Source organism: Balaenoptera acutorostrata, chromosome 4, assembly GCF_949987535.1.
Source record: "Balaenoptera acutorostrata chromosome 4, mBalAcu1.1, whole genome shotgun sequence".
In the NCBI taxonomy this organism is placed as follows: Eukaryota; Metazoa; Chordata; class Mammalia; order Artiodactyla; family Balaenopteridae; genus Balaenoptera; species Balaenoptera acutorostrata.
In genome coordinates this window covers 82,267,225-82,285,140 of record NC_080067.1, presented here as the reverse complement: position 1 = coordinate 82,285,140, position 17,916 = coordinate 82,267,225, and the positions used below count along the sequence as shown (strand labels likewise).

The 17,916-nt window shown below is 49.0% G+C and overlaps 1 protein-coding gene across 2 annotated transcripts in view; it reads right to left on the bottom strand.

The window, feature by feature from the left end:
* The window catches only part of ADCY5 (adenylate cyclase 5), a 155,954-nt gene that overhangs the window by 23,113 nt on the left and 114,925 nt on the right, over positions 1-17,916 (bottom strand). For both annotated transcript variants that reach the window (XM_057545822.1, XM_007175636.2), the window contains exons 9-12: positions 15,672-15,694; positions 14,590-14,734; positions 13,215-13,312; positions 9,645-9,732 (exon numbers count right to left, since the gene is read on the bottom strand). In XM_057545822.1, the coding sequence (XP_057401805.1) occupies positions 9,645-9,732; positions 13,215-13,312; positions 14,590-14,734; positions 15,672-15,694 (354 nt within the window). The remainder of the gene's footprint in view (positions 1-9,644; positions 9,733-13,214; positions 13,313-14,589; positions 14,735-15,671; positions 15,695-17,916) is intronic.

Here is a 17,916-nt window from a genome sequence, read left to right as displayed (position 1 = left end):
CTCAGCTGTGACCCAAACTCACTACACGCAGGGTGTCTACATGGGCCCATCAGGTTGCCCCCATGGGACTTTGGGAAACCAACACAAACATGCTGATGATTGTGCTGCTGGTTATGCTGTGAGTAATACAGTCTCTTGTCTCTGACCCAGGAGTCTCGTGACGTCTGCCAGTATCTATGAAAGAGCAACAAGCTAACTTATTAGCTTGTAACTAGGGTAAAACCAAATCTCAGACCCTTCATAGTTCTTGACACCAAGAAAGTGCCCTGCTTACCCCCTCAGTCTTTGGCTTTGGGCTGGGCATGCATGTAGGGAAGCAGTATATCTTTCCACCCCAAATCCTCCTCCACCCTTCCAACAAGGCCACTTCCTATTCAGCAGAGGGAAAGAAGGGACCACAGAGAAGGAATGCAGCAGTGGCAGGGGCCTGCAAGCCATTCAGGCTCTAGGCTGAGTGATGAAGACCTTGGACCTCCATGTCCCCAGCAAGGGTGCCTCTCAGATGTGTTCGTGGATCATCAAGTCTGTGGCATTCTTCTGAAAAAACACTTCCTTCTGGGGTAATAAAGGAGGCACTCTGACTGAACCCTCTAACATGGCGGAAGAAAAGACATGTGTGATTTGGAGAACATAAGCTTGGATTAAAATATTGCTTTCATAGACATAGAGATCAATGGAATAGAGTGAGAGTCCAGAAATAAACCCTTACCTTTATGACTGATTGATTTTGACAAGGTAGCCAAGAAAATTGAATGGGGAAAGAATAGTCTTTTCAACAAATGGTGCTAAGACAACTGTATCTCCACATGCAAAAGAATGAATTTGGAGCTTACCTCACACCATATACAAAAATTAACTTGAAATGGATCAGAAACCTAAATGTAGGAGCTAAAACTATAAAACTCTTAAAAGAAAATATATAAGTAAATCTTTGTGACTGGATTAGGCAATGGTTTCTTAGATATGACACCAAAAGCACAGGCAAAAAGGAAAAAACCGATAAGTTGGACTTCATCAAAATTTTGAAAATTTTTCCTTCAAATAACACCATCAAGAAAGTAAAAAAGGTGTTGGTGAGGATGTGGAGAAATTGGGACCTTTGTTTGTTGCTGGTAGTTATGTAAAATGATACAGTTGCTGTAGAAAACAGTATGACGATTCCTTAAAAAATTAAACATAGAATCATCATATGATCCAGCAATTCCATTTCTGAGTATATGCCCAATAGCAGCATTATTTTCAATAGCCAAAAGGTTAAAGCAACTCTACTGTCCAGCTATGGATGAATGGATAAACAAAATGTGGTATACATACACAATGGGATATTATTCAGCCTTGAAAAGGAATGAAATTCTGAAACACGCTACAGCATGGATGGCACCTTGAAGACATTATGAAAGAAGCCAGTCACAAAAGGACAAATACTATATGATTCCACTTTTTTGAGGTACCCAGAGTAGTCAAATTCATAGAGACAGAAAGCAGAATGGTGGTTGCCAGGGAAGAGGGCAGAATGGGAAGTTATTGTTTAATGAGTATAAAGCTTCAGTTTGGAAAGATAAAAAAGTCCTGGAGATGGATGGTGGTGATGGCTGCACAACAATATGAATGTACTTAATGCCACTCTACTGTAAGCTTAAAAATAGTTAAAATAAAAAATTTATATTATGTATATTTTACCATAAATTAAAAATGATCATGAAAAGGAAAATGAAAAGACAACCCACAGAATGGGAGAAAATTGTTGTAAACCATATATCTAATAAGGGTCTTATAACCAGAATATACACAGAACTCTTACGACTCAACAAGAAAAGACAAATAACCCAATTAAAAAATGGACAAACAGGGAGTTCCCTGGTGGCCTAGTGGTTAGGATTCCAGGTTTTCACTGCTATGGCCTGGTCAGGGAACTGAGATCACACAAGCCATGAGGCGCAGCCAAAAACAAAACAAAACAAAAAAAGCCCACAAATACTATGAATAGACATTTCTCCAAAGAATCTATACAAATGGACAATAAGCACATGAAAAGATATTTGACATCAATGGTCATCAGGGAAATGCAAACCAAAAACAAAAGCAACCACTTCGCATCCACCAGGATGGCTATAATCAAAAAGTCAGATAATAACAAGTGCTAGTGAGGATGTAGAGAAATTGGAACCCTTGTACACTGCTGGTGGGAATGTAAAATAGTGCAGCTGCTTTGGAAAACAGCTTTGCAGTTCCTCAAAATGTGACCCAACAATTATACTCTTGGGTACATACCCAAGAGAACAGAAAACATAAGTCCATACAAAACCTTGTACACAAATGTTCATAGCAGCATTATTAATAACAGCCTGAAAGTGGAAACTACCCAAATATCCATCAACTGATGAAGGAATAAACAAAATGTGGTATATCTACACGATGGAATATTACTTGGCCATAAAAAGGAACAAAGCGCTGTCATACAGTACATCATGAAGGAACCTTGAAATACGCTAAGTGAAAGAAGCCAATCTCAAAAGGCCACATAGTGTATGATTCCATTTATACAAAATGTCCAGAACAGGCACATTCATAGAAACAGGAAGTAGATTTGAGGTTGCTAGGAGCTGTGGGGATAGTTGCAGAACTTTATGAATATAGTAAAAACTACTGAATTATAATTTTATAACCTTTATAAAGGTGAATTTGATGGTATGTGAATTATATCTCAATAAAGCACTTATTTAAAAAAAAATCCTGCTCAGCTTCTTACTGTGTGATCCTGGGGAAGTCATCAAGGGCTCTGAGTTTCCTTATTGGTAAACAGGGAATATCTACCTTCCAGGGTGGGAGATATTCCAGGGTGGTTATGAAATGATGCATTTGAAAGTGCTTTGAAAGCTGTTAAATTCAATAGAAAATTTACTTAATATTTGCATTTTAAAAAGCTATGTTGCCGATAAGAACAAAAGTCCTTGTTTCTCATTAAAGGAATTTTTGGTTTCACAGCTGTGGAAAGTGTTTTGGCACTAGCATGAGGATCTTACTCTGAAATGGTAAGACAGATGGCTTCTAATCTTTGCCTGCTTAAAATTTTGCCATTTCATCCCCCCATCCCCCGTGTTGCTTAAACCATTTCAGTCCTGATCACCCTATCCATCAATTGAATGGCTTCTTTCATCGCCAGTGTAATGACTGATTTAGACCACACTTATTAGAAGATGGTAAAGCCTTTATAGAAGGTGGTTGGGGAACAGTATATGCACACAGGCTTCCTGGTGAACCTGGGACCAGGAGCCCCACAGGGGCTACCCAGAGAAGAACTGCAGGCTATTAAACAAAATCCAACCTGGAATACTATAGCTCAGGGGTCCCCAACCCCCGGGGCTGTTAGGAACCGGGCCGCACAGCAGGTGGTGAGCGGCAGGCGGGCGAGTGAAGCTTCATCAGCCGCTCCCCATCGCTCGCATTACTGCCTGAGCCAGCCCCCCACCCCCATCCCGTCCGTGGAAAAATTGTTTTCCGCGAAACCAGTCCCTGGTGCCAAAAAGGTTGGGGACCGCTGCTACAGCTCTAACATCTGAGTGATTACCTCAATGCATTGGCTTTTTACAAACCATTTTCCCTTGTCACCCTTTCAAAAGACCTGCTCTTGACTTAAAAGTCTCAGCAGGAACCCAGGAATTGCTGCCTTTTTGAAGTCTCCAGAAGATTTGACATCCTGCCCTGGCACTGCTTTATAGAGTATCTCATCTCCTGTAACAAAAAGTTCACCTGTATGTTGACCCCAAATCCCACCTTTACTAACCCCGGTGTGGACAATAAAATTCTTCACCTGGAGTAGAATCTCCTCACAGGGCTGCTCTACAGCTGCATACAGATCCTGGAGAGCATTTTTCTGGAAGGATAATTGTGTCTGTGCAAACCAATTGATCAATGCCTGTTCACCATCAGAGCTCAGAAAAAGAATCAATTTAAAAAAAAAGTTCCAACCCCAATATGATTAATTCAAATCAATTCAACTTGAAAAATGGGAATGGCGACACAATTAATAAACCATGACTAGGGTGAGGGACAGTTTTGATCCTGGCCTCTCAGAAAGTCTCCAGGCAAATCAATGACCTCCCTGGGGTCCTGACTCCCTGTCTGTCATGTGGGACCAGGGTATTGCAGGAATGAAAGAAGGTGATGAAATCGGACAGCAAAAAAATGTAAGAAAACAGACTTTCTGACAAGGAGCTAATAAATGAAGCAGTGGCTCCTACTTCAGAAAAATAGTTTTAAAGATATGAAAACTTCAGAACAAGACAGGCAGATGCTGACAGGTAGTAGACACTGACTATTGCTCTTATCACCTGGCCTTTCAGCGGTCAACTGGACATACTAACAAAGGCAGTGTCCTGGAGGGGAAGGACTGTGGGCTCTGGAGTCAAGAACCCCAGCTATACCACTTCTTAGCTCTGGGACCTAGGGAAAGCTGTTTAACCGCTTGGAGCCTCATTTTCCTCAACTGCAAGGTGGATATAATGAAAACCACCTTAAATGTTTGGGAAACGCTGGTCAAGGTGGCATGGCTGGGCTCTGGACCCAAGATGGCTTGACTTAAAAGCCATGGGAGGAACCTAAGATCTCCTTCCTGAAAATGAAGCATTCTCCACCCCCAAACGAACATGTGCCTGACAGCAACACATCCTCTTCAAGTGGACAAAGTGTGACCCCGAGCCTCTGCAAAGGGGAGTGTGGGGATTCTGAAGTCGTCACAAGACAGAAGCCAGCTGGGAGGTGAGAGGTACTGGTTGAGGAGTAGGGCCCTGATTTAGAAGCTATGGACGGGAGTCAGGAGGGCGTGGTAGGAAGGAGAGCCGGCAAGGCGGGACTTGGCTAGCTTCAGGCTTCGGGGAGAGGAGAGGAGGCTTTTAGGTGACTGCACAGAGCAGACAAGGGCCTAGAGGAAGCCCTGGTCAGTTTCCAGGAGCTCAGACAATCAGGTCCAGGAGGTCGGTGGGAGGCAAGCCAAGAGGATGCCAGCAGCCTGGAAGATGAAAGAGATTTAAACATACACACACACACGCACACGCACACACGCGCGCGCGGCCCTATAGCTGAGTACTCCTTCTGGGCCTATCTGTACCCAACCCCCAAACTGCAGGAAAGCAGAGTTTGGCCTTCTGAGTGAGAACGTGCTAATGAGCCACAGGAGAGAAAGGGGGCCCAGTCAAGTGGGGGGACAGAAGGGAGCCACTCTCTTCCACCCACTTGGGCGGTGGCAGCAGAAGTGCTGGCACTGCCAGGGGCAGGCCTGGGCTGCCTCACAGGATGAGGGGGCAGAAGCCACAGGGGGACTGACGGAGCAGTCAGAGCTGGCCAAGGAGGGAAGGGGCTGCTCTCAGGAGACGTGAGTGAGCTCGCTATCCCTGGAGCTGACATGGCAGAGGCTGGCCCACCCCTTGCAGGGTTATGCAAAGGGGTTCCGGCCTCAGGAGGGTGTCTGGGCTGCCTCACTGTTCAGGCCCCTTCCAATCTGAGATTCTCTGAGTTTTTGGACCACATGTGACGGCAAGAAGGGATTTAGCATGGTTTTCTCTGTTGAAAGCAGCTCTGGGGCCCAGATGAGCACCGATGCCAAGGGAAGGAAGGAGCGGTGCGTGCAGATGTTCAGACTGGCCCTCTAAGACAGCTTCCCCAGAAGGACACGCTCAGGGGATGATCCTTAGGACAAGGCATCCCAGAGACAGAGGGGCTCCAGAGGGCAGCTGATGCTGAGAAGTGAGACCAGGACTGGGGGACAAGATGGAGACCAAGGCACAAAATGACCCTCACTGAGAAATCTAGGTGTGTGTGTGTGACCTGGGCCAAGCTGTGTCAGGAAAAGATCATACAGGCCCAAGATGGAAAAAACAATCAGAGCCTTCGGTGAGCAGTACATTTCAGAAAAACAGAAAGGACCCAGGAATTGCTCCCTGACAGACAGCTAAGACGACTGCGTTGACTAACTCAGACTACACTTTCTTCATGTTTCTCTCTTCAAAAAGGATAAAATATGGATGATTTAAGAAAGTAAGTCCAAGTTGTTTTGGGGAACTGGAAAAGTAAATGAAACAGAGAAAGAGACCATGTCTCACAGAACCGCTTGGCTTTGGATCTGCAGGAGCCCATAGCAGGCAGGGGTAATTTAGGAACTGCTGTATCTCGTCGGAAAGCCACTAGCCATGATTTCTGAGAAACTGTGGAAATAAGATGAAAAATGTCTTGAGTTCTGGCAAATCTTTTCACAGGGAAAAACAGAATGACACTGAAAATTCCAGTCTAGTCAGCTTCACGGCAGTACCTGAAAAGGTGATACCATCAACTTTCAGTCAGTCGGCCTGCAGGCAGTGTGACAGGGGAAGGGGGGCCAGGCCTCCCTGCTGCAGAGCTGCCAAAAGGGAGACTTACCCCTTTCACATCTTACTATGCAGTTAATCCACAACACAAAGAGGAAAGAAGACTGATTATTAACTGGAAGAGGAGTGCATGCTACACACAATTGCTCAGGTCGGGGTCTACTTTCCAGAAAGTGGATAAATGCTGAGAAGATGGCTTCTCAGAGGCTGAGAGAGAAGCACACAGCTAGGAGCCCAAGATGGGTATTAGTGTCTCTTCAACTCTTGGTCCAGATGAGCAGGTTTCAGGCTTGGTAAGTCACAGAGCACTTTTTTTTCTAAACAAACTCCTTACAGAAGCTCTACATCTGCAAGATGGAAGAAGCAGCTCCTCTGGTGGAAGGGTGTGGGGAGGTGGGCGGAATGGAGTGGGGGCAGGAAGGGGAGGGTTCCATTCACCGGCCTCCCGCTTAGGAAACTGAGGCCTCAGAGCCGTCAGAAAGATCACTGGGCTGGATGAAGGAATTGAGAACAAGTTTATTGACTGTGACACTGATTACAAAATAGGTAGATTCAACAAAACACAAGGAGGCAGGAATGACTTTTATAAATAATCTCTAACAGTGGCAAAAAGAATTCACTAGACCAAGGAACTAACTTAAAATGGCCAGTGCAGGCGGGGCCCGTCCCCTCCCCTCCCCACCTCCTCCCCCTCTGCTTCCTCCTCTTCCCCCACCAGCAGATACACACGCAAGTCAGGGAACACAAACCAAATGAAGTCCATGAAGCTCAGGTTCACCAAAGCAGCTAATAGAAAAGAGAGAAGCTCGGTTCCAGTTTAAAAATTGTAAACAACAGATAGCTTTGATTCTGATTTGAATAGCCTAATTAAGTGCCTCAGATGAACAAACAAAACAATGACTTTGCCTCAGTTTATAACTTAAGATTCTTTCTGAGTGTTCAGCAAAAGAATGTTTAAGAGGGCCTTTTAGCTATGGTATGCTGTTTTTAGGTTGTTTTATTGCGATAAGATATATATAATGTAAAATTTGCCAATTTAACCATTTTTAAGTGTACAATTCAGTGGCATGAATTACCTGCACAATGTTGTGAAACTATCACTGCTATTTATTTCCAAAACCCTTTCATCACTCCAAACAGAAGCTCTGTACCCAATAAGCAATAACTCTCCACTCCCCCTCCCCCAGCCCAGGCTATCCTATAGTCTACTTTTTGTCTCTATGAATTTGTCTAGAATAGATATTTCATAGAACTGGGATCATACAATATATGCCCTTTTGTGTCTGGCTTCTTTCACTTAGCGTAATGTCTTCAAGGTTCATCCATGTTGGAGCATGTGTCAGAATCTCAGTCCTTTTTATGGTAGAACAATATTCCATTGTTCAGACATAGCACTTTTGTTTATTCGTTCATCTGTTAATGCAGCGGTCCCCAACCTTTTTGGCACCAGGGACCGGTTTCGTGGAAGACAATTCTTCCACGGCCGGGTGGGGGGGGATTGTTCAGGAGCTAATGCAAGCGAGGGTTCAGGCAGTAATGCAAGCGATGGGGAGCCGCAGATGAAGCTTCGCTGTCTCACCCGCCACTCACCTCCTGCTGTGCGGCCTGGTTCCTAACAGGCCGTGGACCCGTGCAGGCCCGAGGCCCGGGGGGTGGGGACCCCTTTGTTAATGGATACCTGGGTTTTTTCCACCTTTTGGCTCTTGTGAATGTACGGCGTGTTTTATAGCCGTGAGAGGAAGAAAGTGGGACTGTCCACTGGGGGAAAAGCAGGCTGGGGGAGCCTGACAATGTCAAGACCAAAAGGCAAGAGGGACTGAACACAGAGCAGGAGGGAGGTTACAGCCTTGAGGAAGGAGCTGGTGGAGAGGCAGGGAGCCAGGATTAACCCCTACGATGCAGCGAAGGAACTGGCTGAGCACACTGCCCAACTTGCCGAGCGACCCCGGCCGGTCCTGCCCCTCTCTGGGCATCCACTTCTGCACCTGCTCAGGGGCACACTGCAGCACACCAGATGCTTCTAAGGTCCTTCCAGTTCTGACGATCAGTCCACCAAGATCTTGACCATCAGGTGATCAAACAGTTTACAGCCTAATGAAGGACTCTATTTGGAGGATGGAGCAAGAAAGGGGACTTTGGAGATGACAAAGGTCCAATCCCCCAGGAAGGAGAACACGGTGCCCACCACAGAGGGTGTAGGGAGTGCTGGCAGGGCCTGGGCCCCCCAGGGGCTTGGCTCCAAGTGAGTGTCAGGGAGGAGCAGAGAAATGGTTACAGCAGAAGCTAGAAAGGGCTTGTCTCTGCTGGGACACAGAGGTTTCTGGAACCAGGCTGGCCCCATCAGGGAATTCTTTTTTTTTTTTTTTTTTATGTGGACCATTTTTTAAGTCTTTATTGAATTTTTGTCACAATATTGCTTCTGTTTTATGTTTTGGTTTTTTGGCCGCGAGGCACGTGGGATCTCAGCTCCTGGACCAGGGATCGAACCTGCACCATCCCCCGCCCCGCCCCTGCCCCTGCCCCCACGCCCGGCATTGGAAGGCAAAGTCCCACCACTGGACTGCCAGGGAAGGCCCATGGGAATTCTTAAACCAGTGGTGAAGGAACTGAGGAAGAGGCTTGGTGGGCAAGGCAAACAGGAACCTGAGTGATTTCTACAACAGACGCTAATGACCTATGGTCAGGTCCCCCTGAAGGACACAGCTTGGATGGCGACACAGCATGCCTAAGAGGCGGCGTGTGAGAAGAACACAGAACAGGGTCTCACGCCCATGCTATTAGCTGTGTGGCCTTGCCTGAAACAATGAACCACTCTGGGTCTCCCTGTCATCTATATGATGGGCAGCTCAAAAGCCATAATCTCTATGGCCTCCCTCCAGGGCCATTTCCAGGGCACATTGGAACAGAGAAGGGGTGTCGAGAGCGATCCCTTTCACACTCATTCTTTCAGCAAATGTTTACTGACCACTGCTCTGTGCCAGGCATTGTGCTACACGCCCTTCCTTTGGCCTACCTGATACCCAGGGGACAGACAGAAGAGACAGCAACAGTATCTTCTCACAGAGATTTGCAAAGGCTAACTGAAACAGCCAGTACAAATAAGGCTCCTCAGACAAACTACGCCCCCTGCAGTCTGGCTTGCTGAGAATGCCAATCAAGAGTTGTGATCCAGCATCAGGCACCTGGATCCCAGGTGTGACTCCCCAGCCCCTGGGAGGGGCCCTATCAGTGGGCTGGGAAGGGAGGGAAGAAGGCAACTGGGGTTCAAGTAAAAGCTGGACTCACCTTCACGCAGGAGTAGATCACGGACACAAATACCACCAAGGTCAGCAGCAGGAAACAGGTCAGGTAGAAACTCAACATGAACACGGAGCTGGAAGGAGAGAGGAGGTGGGGAATCCTGGGGCTCTGAGAGGCCCCGCGAAGGAAGCAGAGTTTGCTCCATTTCTCCTGCACCTCCTGCCCAGTCTTGGGTGCCTGGCCCCTGACTCACTGAGGAGGGATTACAGAGCCTTGTGAACCGATTCAGGACCTGCCTCCATAACGGTCTGGCTCCTGCCCTTCCTCCCGGTCTTGTCACTTTCCTGGGGGAGCATAGCCCACACAGGAGCCAAATGAAGAACGGGGTGACACCTGCCCAATATTTTGCCTAATTCTTAGCTATCCATAGACTCACTTCATTTAGCCTGGAATGACCCATTTTAAAAATCACCTGGTTGTTCCCTCTAGGTAGTCACTTATGGCCTGACAAGTAACTCTGAAGGCTGAACACTGGTTTGACAAATGGCCATCATTTACAGAAATGCATTTGTCAACAGCCCAACCAGCTACTCTGAGAAACAGCAGTGACGTGTCCCTTTGGAGGGCAGAGTCCCTAAACCCTGTCCCCTTCCTACTGCCAGGCCGCACAAGTCCTGTTCAGTTTCTGTTCCCCTATTCCCACCCAGCTCAACAACAGCCGTAAAAACTGCAAGGATCTCCTGCTGTCCCTCCGCACAGAGGCAGGTCACTGGGGAGCTCAATGTTCACAAAGGGCTAGTATCCTCGGGCGAAAGAACTGCAAGTGACTTTCCATCCGCAGCCTGCCGTGGCCCTCCTGGGGCAGGGGCTGGTCGAGGCACAGCACTCCCTACCAACCACAGGAGGCCCCAGAAACTCCTTCTCCCTTTCAGGGAGTGAGACAGCCTGACATGACAGGTGTTGTCAGCAGGTTAAAGGCAAGTGGAGGACATAAGAAGGCAGGCGAATGCCTCTAGGGAGGCATCTTTGTTCCAGGCTCCCCCAGAAGCCAGCACTTAAGCTGCCTGAAACAAACAGAACAGGGGAGAGAACTCTCTTCAGAGGGAAAGAAAGACCTTTAAAGTAGCTTTTAAGGCTTCCCTGGGGAGAGGATGGCCAGAGAATGACCTCCATCCATGCCTTAGCAGCTCGGAGCTGTGGCCAGAGGAGGGAGTGAAGCCACGGCGGGCAGAGCAGGGATCTGGAATAACCCAGCCCCAAGCCACGCTACAGAAAGAGAGAAGCAGCAGAGAGGCAGGATTGTGCACCCAAGTGAAGGGGACTCTCAGTTGCAATGGGACGGAAAGTCTAGGTTGCTTATTATACCTATAGCTCCATTTCAATACAGAAAATGAGTCCTATGCCAGTAAAGACCCACAATCCCACCAGCTCTGCATGGTCTCAGTGCAGGGGGCAATGGACATTAACTGCATAACCAGGGTGCAGCTGGCTGCCAGTGTCTGGTTTTCACCTGTGGTATCCTGACAGGGTCATAGCAGACACAAACGCAAGGGCCATCTCTTCAACGATAAGTGCCATTAAAAATAAAAGGCATTGGGTAATAAGACATGCCAACGTCATGTACCTCCTGATATGATGCCCTGAGAAGGACACATCACTTCTGTGGGATTCTTGTGAAAAACACATAACCTCCATCTAATCATGAAAAAACATCAGACAAATCCAATTTGAGAGATTCTACACATTAACTAGCCAGTACTTATCAGAAGTGCCAAGGCCATGAGAGATAAGTAAAGGCCAAGGAAGCATCACAGATTGGAGGGGACTAAGGAGATACAGCAGCTAAATCCAATGTGGGATCCAGGCCCAGATCTTGGAACACAAAAAGGACATTTGGGGGAATGCTGATGAAATTAGAATACAGCCTGCAGATTAGTTCATACATCATTGCAGTGTTATTTCCTGATTTTGATTACTCTACTGCAGTTATATAAGTTGTCAATAGCAGGGGAAGCTGGATGAAGGATGTACAGAAACTCTCCGTGGTACTTCTGTAACCTTTCTCTAAGTCTATAATTATTTCAAAATGAAAACCAGAAGGTGTTGGCGTGAGGGGACTCTTCCAGATTAAGTTACATTTATGAGACATAACCAAATGCATCCAGTGGATCTTCAGTAGATCCTGGCTATGAATAAACTAAGAGTAGAAGACACTTAGGGGGACAATTTGGGAGATTTGAATACAGACTTGGTATTAGATGATTGTAGAGGAACTGAGGTTAGTTTTGTTTGGTACATAAAGCATTGTGGTTAAGGAGCAAAATGCCATTAAAACAGGTGTATATTGATGTGTTTAGGGGCAAAATGTCCTTGTGTCTAAAATTTACCTTAAAAAATCAGAAATACACCTGAAACTAACACAACATTCTAAATCAACTATACTTCAATTAAAAAAATCAGAAAAAGATAGATAAAAAATTCTTGCAAAATATTAACAATTGTTCTGGGACTTCCCTGGTGGTGTAGTGGTTAGGAATCCACCTTCCAACGCAGAGGACACAGATTCAAGCCCTGGTCCGGGAAGATCCCATATGCCACAGAGCAACTAAGCCCGTGAGCCACAACTACTGAGCCTGCGCTCTAGAACCTGCGAGCCACAACTACTGAGCCCACGTGCCACAACTACTGAAGCCCGTGCGCCTGGAGCCCGTGCTCTGCAACAAGAGAAGCCACCACAATGAGAAGCCCGCGCACCGCAACAAAGAATAGCCCCTGCTCACCGCAACTAGAGAAAGCCCGCACGCAGCAACGAAGACCCAACACAGCCAAAAATAAATAAATAAATTTTAAAAAAACGAACAATTGTTCTATCTAGGGGATGAGTGTTGATTATATTAATTACTTTACATTTCTGTATGTTTGAAATATTGCATAATAAAAAGTAAAAAAATATGTGTGTGTATATATATATATGTGCCTATATACATATATATACACACACATACATACATGGAGCGGTTATCTTTCTCACTTAGCCGTGACCCTACTGTGAATGACTACCTAACAAACACTTCATGTCCAACAGCCCATTTCAGAGTGGTCCCCTTGGAAGCCACAGGCCTCTCTCAGTGACACAGCCAGTCCTCAAAAGATTTCAGGAACATCTCTTAGAGAAAAGTCTTCAGAATCTGAAATCCATTCTTTGAAATATCTGGAGTAGCATAAAACCCTTATTTTTTGAAGATATACCTGTTTTTTTGCAAGAACCAAAGGTCACGCAGAAACCAGCTTGGTGAATACTTTGGGTGACTCAGTGGGCAACAGTGGTCTGCGTTAAAATGGGAGGAGAGGATGAAGTGGAGAGAAGGGGTCTCCCGTGCGCTGGGCAGTGCCCAGACAGAAGTTTTCCACCTGCAATGAGCACATGGCCCACCCATCATGGGGGAGGCAGACTCTTGGCTTCCTGGTCTCCCTGAGGACAAGACTGTTAACTTTTCTCCCTGCCTGAGCAAATTCAGCTCAGTCTCCCACCTCTGCTCTCCTACATGACCTCCCCTCCCACCCCTGGAACCCCTGCAGCCAGAGGAGGGAGCCCGGGAGGGATAGGGTACTTACTGGGGCACAATGGTGATCTGGACAAAGCAGATGAAGAGGAAGACGAGCGAGGCACATGCCACGTAGGCACCGAATCGGTCATCCACCTGCTTGGAGTACTGAGAGGACAGGGGCAGGGTGAGTGGGTGGAGGCACCTGGCCCTGTCTGCTCCAGCCCCCCTCCACCCCAGACACACTCGGGACAGCCCACTCCCAAGACTTGGAAGACCCAGTCGAGAACCAGCACTAGCCTTAGCTCTCAAGAAACCAGTCCACTCACTATATGGTGGTGCCTGTGGGGAGGGCCGTTGAATTATGTTAAACCAGAAACTCTGCAGGTTGGGTCACCATGAGAATAATTCATAATGATCATGGTTCACATTCCTGAGCACCAACTACATGCCACAACACGTGCTGGGGCTTGCAACCATCACTGCACATCCTCACAAGAGCCCCAGGAAATAGGCACAGGACTGCTGCTGTTTCTACTTCAGAGATGAGTGAGCTGAGGATCAGAGAGGTCACTCGACTTGTCCAATGTCACAGAGCTCATCTCCAAGGTCCTGACTCCCAGCCCCTACCCTTCCCATGACACCAACCAGCTGCACAAATGGCCGTGCTGGCAGAGAGTCACCCAGAGAGGGTAATCCATGAGTCAGTTCCATTTATGCTGGTAAACAGACTAAGTTCCCTTCCCATAATTCTTCCCTCCTGATTAGGTGTGCCTCATTTGACCACGGCGTGAGTTCACAGGAGTCCATGTTGACGGAACACAAGGGAGACCCTGTGACATGTAGCAAAGACCCTGGACCAGGGTCTCGTTGTGGCTCTGTCACTACTTCACTGGGTGGCCTAGAGCAAGTCACCCAGCTACTCTGAGCTTTACTTTCTCAGTCACAATTTAAGGAGATAGGACAAAGAGCTCTTGACTGCCCCCTCCAACTCTAATACTTTGAGTTTCCAGTGTGCCAAAGGCAGCTGGATGGTCCATTGGTAACTATAATAATAATAATAGCAATAAAAATAATACAAATAGCAATGTTTATTGAACATCTACTATGTGGCAGGTACTGTTTCATGTGTTTTACATTCACGGATGTGTTTAATCCTCACTATGACACCATGAGGTAGGTATGTTAAAAATCCCCATTTCCCAGATAAGGAAACTGAGACACAAAGAAATTAAGATGTATCCTTTTCCACCAAGGAAGTCTCCCTAAAACCCCCATTTCCTGGGTAGGGCAGCATCAGAGCCGGGAAATGGAAGTGACAAGAAGGAGCTCTTTCCAGGGTGGAGACAGGGGAGAGAGCCGTCCTGTTGCCTCCTTGCCCTCCCCTTGGTCCTGGTTCTGCACCGGGGTAGGGATGGGGGGTGGTCCCCCCCAGGGTGCTGTACCTTCTTCTCTAAGTCAGGCTCCCTGAAGGTCAAGAGGAACTTGCGAACATGCTCAGATCGTAGCCTGTCGATGCTCCTGGCGTCAATGGCACGGCCCAGAAATTCATCCACTTCATCCTCGGGGTTCGCACTTTCCTGGGCGTTCCTGGGGAGCAAGGGGCGTGGACACAAGACAGGCTGACCACCAGGGGGCGCCGCTAGGGGGCCAGCTCAGCCCGTGCACCTGGACCCATCAGAGGGGCTTGATCAGCTCTAATAAGGGGTGGGGAAGCTGGGGTTGACACCAGGACGGCCCGAAGCCCAAGTACTCACATGTGCAGAAAACTGCCCAAGTCTCAGACCCGCGGGCTGGGGGGCCTCACTGACAATAAGGATTTTCTAACCCTATTGATGTATTATTGAATGATAATGATAATATGAATTATTCTCAAGGGTTTGTTTTTCCCCTACAGGTAACAGTCTCTGCTCGTCACTCTCTAGCTGTACTGTCATCCTGAACTGCAGGCTGAGACCAGGAGGCAAGCCCTCTGCCGCAGGGCCTGGGAGCCACCTGGCTGCTCTCGCCTGGCCCAGGGGACTCTCTGGGAAGCACGTTTCACAATCTTTGGGTGCTGAACTAAACACCCTACTTCTAGAGTGGAGCCCAGTCCTCAAGTGGGATTTCTGACAGCCCCTGAGACTGGGGAGTGGAGGAGAGAGACAGGCACATTCCTTCAGGGTGCTGGGACGTGGCCAGGCGCTGGAGACCAATGTGCAAAGCCTGCATCATCCTGGGAGCTGCATGTGTGTGTGCGTGCGCGCACATGCATGTGCGGAGTGTGTTGTGTGTAGTTGCGTGTGCACACGTGTGTGTGTGCGTGGAGTGGAGATTATAACTGGGGGATGCCCAGGCCCAGCCTCTCTGCCGGGGGCCTGCACTCCCGGGCTGCTCGTCTCTCAGGTGCAGTGGGCTCTGTTCGCTCCCAGCCAAGACTGTGGGACCTGGGCTCATTCTCCATGGAGTACGGAAACTGAGCTCCAGGCAGACTTGGAGACATCTCCCAGGCCGAGGGAGCTGAAGTGAAGAAGGACAGGTTACTCACTTGTCCTTGGGATCTTCAAAGCCCTGAAAGAGAGGGACGGAGAGAGGAGGAGAGGAGGATGAGAACCAAGGGGATGAAAGCGGGGAGGCTGCAGCTCATCCCCTCTCCACAGTTCACCAGGAGCTGGGACACAGAGGGCACTGTCACCCAGTCATCCCCTCCTTCCTTCATTTGGCAAACACAGCTGGGTTTGGGACAGGCTCCGTGCTAGATGCTGGGGGCGCACTGTGATTTTACTTCATCCGCTGGCAAAATCCATGAGTCTAAGCTCGTCCTGTCCCCATACTCAATTCCTTGTCATTCCCCAAACCTTCCCTCACCCTCCTCCTGGACCCTGGGCTTGGTGGGTCCCCTCCCAATTCTGCCACTTTCTCAGACGGAAATAAGAGAAACTGCCAGGCTGATCAATCCCCACACGCCCGTGCACACCTGTGCCCACACACAGCTCATGCACACTCACCCCCCCAACTTCCGCCAAGCACACATAAAATCTCCTGGGACTTCACAAGTTTTGAGCTTAAGAAAACTAAACCCTGGATACCTGCAACAGCTTTTCTGGTATCCGAGAACCAATGTGTTCTTATAAGGCTGGAGCTGGCTGGGGACCCAGGAGGTGAGGAACCTGCCTGCCCCGGTTTGATTACTGTTCTGATGTTCACACACACAGGGCAGGGGTGAGGGTGGGAAGGGCCCTTACTGGTTGCCAAACTCAAGGCCCTACCTAGAGTTCATCTATAAAGGACAGAAGTGTGTCAGGGTCTGACCAACTGTGGCAGAATGGAGGGATGGGCCCCTAAAATGGGAAGGGGTGGGATCTGGGAGGCAGTGGGGGAGGCACAAGCACCCCAGGACAGGCAGCTTCAGGCTGCCAGGACAAGGACAGAGGGTGGCCTCTTGTCCCTGTGGCCCAGCATGGAACACACTGCTGGGCAGCCAGGGGGCTTGGCAAATGTCGGGGGAACCCAAACCCCAAATGAACACAGCTCTCTTCATTCCCACTGAGGAGTGGGGTTTATGATGCTCTCCGCGAGCCGGAGCTGCCGGGCTCCAAAATAGACGTGGGGCCCGTGGGCACTGAGGTGCTGTCTATTCTCCCCACCAGCTCAGGGCTCCCAGGGGCCTTGGCAGCCCCTAGTGCCACATCCAAGTGCCCAGCCGTGGGCTCTGAACTCCTCCCGGGCTGCCCAGTGGTTGTCTTCCTTTCTCCTCGTCCTCTGAGAATCACCAAGCCCTCGGTCCAGGCTGCAAGGCCCCACCCACCTCACTGTCCCCACTCGAGGCTAGAGAAGTTGCGGTCTCTCATGTGAGTGCCCCATCTAGGGGCAGGCAGGATCTCTAGGGCACAAGTTCGAGTGGGCAGCGGAGAGTCCGGACAGGCCAGTCTCTGCAGACCATGGCGAGGGGCTGGCCCGCTGATCTCCACCACAGGGGCCAGCAACGATTTTACTCGGAGGACATCCAAGCCATGTTATGCCTATGCTGGTCTCTACAGCTCGGAACTATACCTGAAATGTGTCTAATGAACCTGTCTCTGACTTCCTCCAGTGCTCCTTTGGTGGTTTGCAGGGCCTGGTGTTGGGGGCTAGGTCCGCTCTAGGCTCCCTGGGTGCCGGGCTGGGGTGGTGAACTGACCGCAGTCAGCAAACACTTTGGTGGATAAACCATGGCAAAGGGCCTTTAAGAACACAGGCCAGCAGACTGGGTTCCAGTCCCCCGACCTGCTTTCTAGTCCTAGGACAACGGTCCTCAGCCGGCAAGGAGGACCCTCAGACGGGTTCCTGCCGTTGTGCCTCAGCACTTCTGGCGAGCAGCTCAGCTCAGTGTTTCTGTTTGGTCCCCGAGTCCTCTCCTTCTGACCTACAGCAAGAGCAGAGGCCGTGGGTCCCTCTGCTCGTCCACACTGAGGTGCAGACTCCGGTTTGCACGCCTGCCCTGGCGAAGCTGCTGTGGGGAACACGTGGGCCCAGCCTGCCGCCTCTGGAGGATGCACAGCTTACCCGGGCCTGCTTAGATGAACAGGAGTCCACGTACGATCTCCTGTCAACCTTTTTATTAATAAAGAACCTTAGAGGACTTTCCTGGTGGCGCAGTGGTTAAGAATCTGCCTGCCAATGCAGGGGACACGAGTTCAAGCCCTGGTCTGGGAAGATCCCACATGCCGCGGAGCAACTAAGCCCGTGCGCCACAGCTACTGAGCCTGCGCTCTAGAGCCCGCGAGCCACAACTACTGAAGCCCGCACACCTA